This window comes from Hordeum vulgare, chromosome 7H, assembly GCF_904849725.1.
Source record: "Hordeum vulgare subsp. vulgare chromosome 7H, MorexV3_pseudomolecules_assembly, whole genome shotgun sequence".
Taxonomy (NCBI): Eukaryota; Viridiplantae; Streptophyta; class Magnoliopsida; order Poales; family Poaceae; genus Hordeum; species Hordeum vulgare.
The window spans coordinates 570,224,033-570,228,454 of NC_058524.1; the positions used below are offsets into that span (position 1 = coordinate 570,224,033).

Genomic DNA, 4,422 nt, shown 5'->3' on the forward strand with positions numbered 1-4,422 from the left:
TCACAAGCGAAAGAAATTGAGGGAGTTTTAGTGACGATGAGCACACACACTCTCTTAGGAAGTATTTTCTCATAGAATTGTAACTTTCATAGACAATATGTGTTGGGTCATTCTTAAGACTCAACACATTGTACACGCCCTAAGGTTCAAATTGAAGCAAACGGTGTTTCTATTTTCAGGCGAGGCAACTTTGCCAGCATTGCCGTCGTTGCAGACTTGCCAAGTCTGGATGGTTTTTGTCAATACGCGACATCATGAAGGGCAATGAACTCATCTTCTACAAAAGAAGTAAGTATACATCTATACTTCAATATTACATTGTACTTATTTGGTGCTTATATATGTGAAAAAAAAAATTGTGTGTGTGCGTGATTATGCAACAGACAGATTTATGGTTCCCTCGACGATGCGAACACAAAGTGCAATTCCACTTACTTATTCAGCCATTTATGTTGCAACCAAGCAGCAAAGCTCTAAACAATAGAAGACAGAATTAGCATATATTTACAACGTCGTCAACTTTTTAAGCCCTTCATGATGATGGCCACCGCTCAAATATCTTAGTAGCTACAAATGATAAGTGATTATGAAATTTGATTACAAATACTGACACAACATCTGTTTTTTTTTGGTAGAACTGGAGTCCATGTTAGCGAAGTGTCCAAAAGGAATCATCCTCAATTCAACTTCAAGATCGCGTTGAGGAAGAACCATCACCGACATACAAGGTATGAATTTCAGTGAATTCTTCTGTCATGGTACACACGGTAGCAGTGGCATTGCAAAATCATATGCCAGGTCAGTAAATTCAGGAGCTTACCTGACTTGCTCGCCAAGCACAGTACACTGGACATCAGTAAATTCAGGAGCTTACCTGACTTGCTCGCCAAGCACAGTACACTGGACACTTCTTCTTTGCACATGGAAACACTCCTGTTCATGTTCAGAGGTTAGCGCCGCATAGCAGTGCAAGATTTATCTGTAGAACAGAGCATAAAGAAGCAGTGCAAGATTTATCTGTAGAACAGAGCATAAAGAAGCACCAGTAGTAACAAAATGGTAAGTAATGCGTAATAAAGAAAGAAAGATGTGGAAAACTTCAAAGATAAACTGATTTCTTGCCTCATGTTAGCCAGTCAATGGATCACTGCCATTTTTGTCACAGGCGGTAATATACTTCCATATAATTCACCGAATTTGATAAGAACAACTAAATACTCACCTAAATTACAACCAACATTTGACATATACCAGACAACTGATTACAGATATTATCCTCCACACATAAGTTTACTAAAACGAATTCAGTATACTGCTAGAGATAAGAATGCAAAGAGAATGATCTAGGGGAAGGGGGCCTCCATATGCTCTGAGGAAAGATTTCAGTTTCCTTCTCCCCCACTATGTCAGTGCTGGAGAGGTTTATGTTCTTCATATGCTCCAGCAGCTCTTATTATCATTGAGCAATTATTATGTCTCCCGCACACCGGGATCTTCAACGCCTGGCTCGAAATAAATTAAATTATTCTTGATTATCCAGTTATTGCAACACTGTACATCCAATCTTTCCGGAGTTTCTTCAAATGATGCTATTGCAATGTTGAAGCACTCCTTTGCAGCCCTGCCATTGCACCGGCAATCTTGCCATTTGAGTTCCTGATCTGCATGCTTGCAGTCCTCCTGGTCCTGAGCTTTGGCATGAAGAGAGTGCTGAGCATCTTATCAAGGCCTTCGGCGCTGTACTTGACATACTTGCTCGCGCTGATGTCCTGCTCAACAAGGGGCCCGTAGTTCTGCATGAAGCTACGATAAACGGGCACTATAGCCTGCACCACAAGGTGGCACACCCTCTGCTGAAGATCCTTATCTGGTATGATCCACGCGGACTGCTTCTGGTACATCTCATCAAAGCTGGCGTTGAACGATTTGAGCCGCTGCTTCACCAAGTCTCTTGCTGTAGCCTGACCCTTGGAGAATAGGATTAAACCCTCCCTGCTCAGCAGGGGCGCAAGCGTTCCCCAGCTCTCCCTTAGAAACATTGCTGAGTAGTAGTCCTTGTACTGCTCATGCTCCCGGAGCCATTCATCACCTAAGATCTCCCCCATCTTAGTGCTCTTCAGGTGTTTGAAGAAGTGTGAATGCGTGTTCATCATGAAGAGAGATGACAGCGTCTTATCCTCATACGCCTTTGCCCATGTATCGAAGTTGGCCTCCAGGGCCTTGACAATATTGTGCACTGCATCAACGAGCATCTTGTCGTTGAACGCTTCCTTGCGCCAGCTGCGGTGGATGGTAAGCACTTGTGTAAGCACAGACCGATATTGCTCCCCAAGGAGTTGGTTGCAGTACTTGGGGACGAAGGTAACCAGGCCTGGCACTCCACCGTCGGCTGGGGGTGGCATTTTGCGCTGCAGCTCCACCTGCACCAGCAACTCCTCAAAAATCTCAACAGAACCATCCACCACCCTCTTCACAAGGTCCCTAGTCATGCTTTGGATCTCTAGGCATGCCTTTCCACCAAACAACCGGTTGAAGTCCAATCTGAGCTTACTGAGAGAATCAAACACGTCAAGCAGCCGCAGGAGCTTGATGGGGTCCTTCTTGGCGTCAGCCACGGCGCGGCCAAACTTGAGGAAATCAAGAATTCCAGCCCGCGCCGCAATGTCCGCGAAGCAAGCGGCCGCGGCTTCTGGCCGGCGCTCGAAGACAGCAACACAGAGCTTTCGCTCGGCTTCCAATAGGTGGCGCACGGCGAACTCCAAATGCCGGCCCCAGAGCTCGACGCTCGGGCTCAGCGCCTGAGCATCCTGCGTCTGGTCCTGCAGGTAATCCAGGCCGAGCGCGTGGAGGCTGGCGCTCACCGTGTCCCCACGGGCGTCGGCGTACGCGGCCGTGCAGTAGCTGAGCCGCCCATTAGCGGCGAGGCGGTCAAGGGTGAGGCCGAGCTTCTGCACGGCGGCGGCGGGGATCCTGGGCGGCGGGATGGAGGCGGCGTGCCTGGACTTGGACCTGTCGGGGTCGTCCTGCATGGCGAGCGGAGCAGAGTGGTCCGCGAGGAGGCGGCAGAACTCGGCCTCGAGCACGTCGAGGGCGGCGGTGAGGAGCCCGGCGTCGAGGCCGGCGGAGGTGACGGTCTTGAGCCCGGAGAGCGCCCCGGCGAGGCCGGCCACGAAGCGGGGGTCGGCGAGGCTGCGCTTGCCGAGGTAGTCGACGATGTCGGAGAGCCAGTCGACGGCGAGGCCGCAGTTGTCGGCGAGGAAGCGGAGCGCCTCCTCGAGGCGGCCGACGAGGGCGAGGTAGCCCGGCAGGTCCTCCTTGGCGGCGGCCCCCGCAAGGAGCGGCGGCTCGAGGCCGTGCACGGCATCGAACACCTTGAGGACGGCGGCGGCGGGGCCGACGGCGCGGTCGATGTTGGGGCCGGCCCCCTCGAGCGCGTCCCGCGGCGCCCGGATCGGGCGCACCCCGGCCTCCGTGGCCGCCAGGCGCGCCTGGATCTCCCCCACCCTGTCCCCCGTCCGCGCCAGCGCGTGGCTCAGCGCGCGCGACCTCTCCACCCCCGCCCGCAGCGCGCTCCGCGCCGCCTGCAGGCTCGCCATCCGCCTCCGCCCCTCCTCCGCCGCGTCCCCCTGATCCATCCCCATCCCACTCCGCCAACGCAGAGACTCGCCCTGCGAATGCGCGACCACTCGACGCTTCTCACCGCGAGCGAGCTTCTCCCACTCTCTGCCTCTGTCTCTGGCTCACAGGAATTCGCGAAGGAATGAGTCAATCTGCCGGCCGGTGGGAACTCGGGGTCAGGTGTCCCTTGCAAGCGACTGCTTACTTATCCTCGGAGCGGGGCAGGGAGGTGGGGGTGGGAAAGGCGACGGCGACGTGCGCCCGTCCGTCCGTCCGTCCGTCGAGGTGGGTGACGGGCGCTGGGAAGATGGGGTGCTCTCTGCTGTGCCGTGCAGTGCAGAGCAGAGGCAGGTGGAGCGGGGAGAGGAATGGGGGCTGAGGTTTAGGTTGGAAAGAGGGTGCGAGAGGCGGAAAAGGGGAGAGAGTTTTTCGTCGACGGGGAAAAAGGCTTGCGAGGGAGAGTCGAAACGGACGGCACGCACTGACGCACGCGCTCCGGCGTCCGGCTCCGCTCGGCGCGGCGGTCCTGGTCCGGTCTGTGGTTGGGGCGTGGGTGGAGTCGAAAACCGAAAAAAAGAAAGGAAATTGTGGGGCTGGCCACGCGGACGGGGGGCGAGGAGGCGGCTGGCTGCGTGCGGCGGGGATAATTGGAACCAGCTCGGCCGCGCCCCACGAGGCACCGGGTTTTGTTCTCACTTTGGGGTCGGGGGCTTTTCCTGCTCTGCATTGCTTCGTGGGGGCTGCGGCGGGAGAGGCGGCGCGGGTCGCTGGCTTGGCTGGCTGGGCCGGTTTCTTTTCTTCCCG

General features: G+C 54.8%; 1 protein-coding gene across 1 annotated transcript; it reads right to left on the reverse strand.

Moving 5' to 3' along the window:
- Positions 1 to 1,098: 1,098 nt before the first annotated feature.
- Positions 1,099 to 4,151, reverse strand: LOC123408835 (exocyst complex component EXO70A1-like). Its single transcript, XM_045101877.1, has one exon. It carries the CDS (start codon positions 3,639 to 3,641, stop codon positions 1,590 to 1,592), a length of 2,052 nt encoding a protein of 683 aa, XP_044957812.1. The 5' UTR covers positions 3,642 to 4,151; the 3' UTR covers positions 1,099 to 1,589.
- Between the last annotated feature and the right edge of the window lie 271 nt (positions 4,152 to 4,422).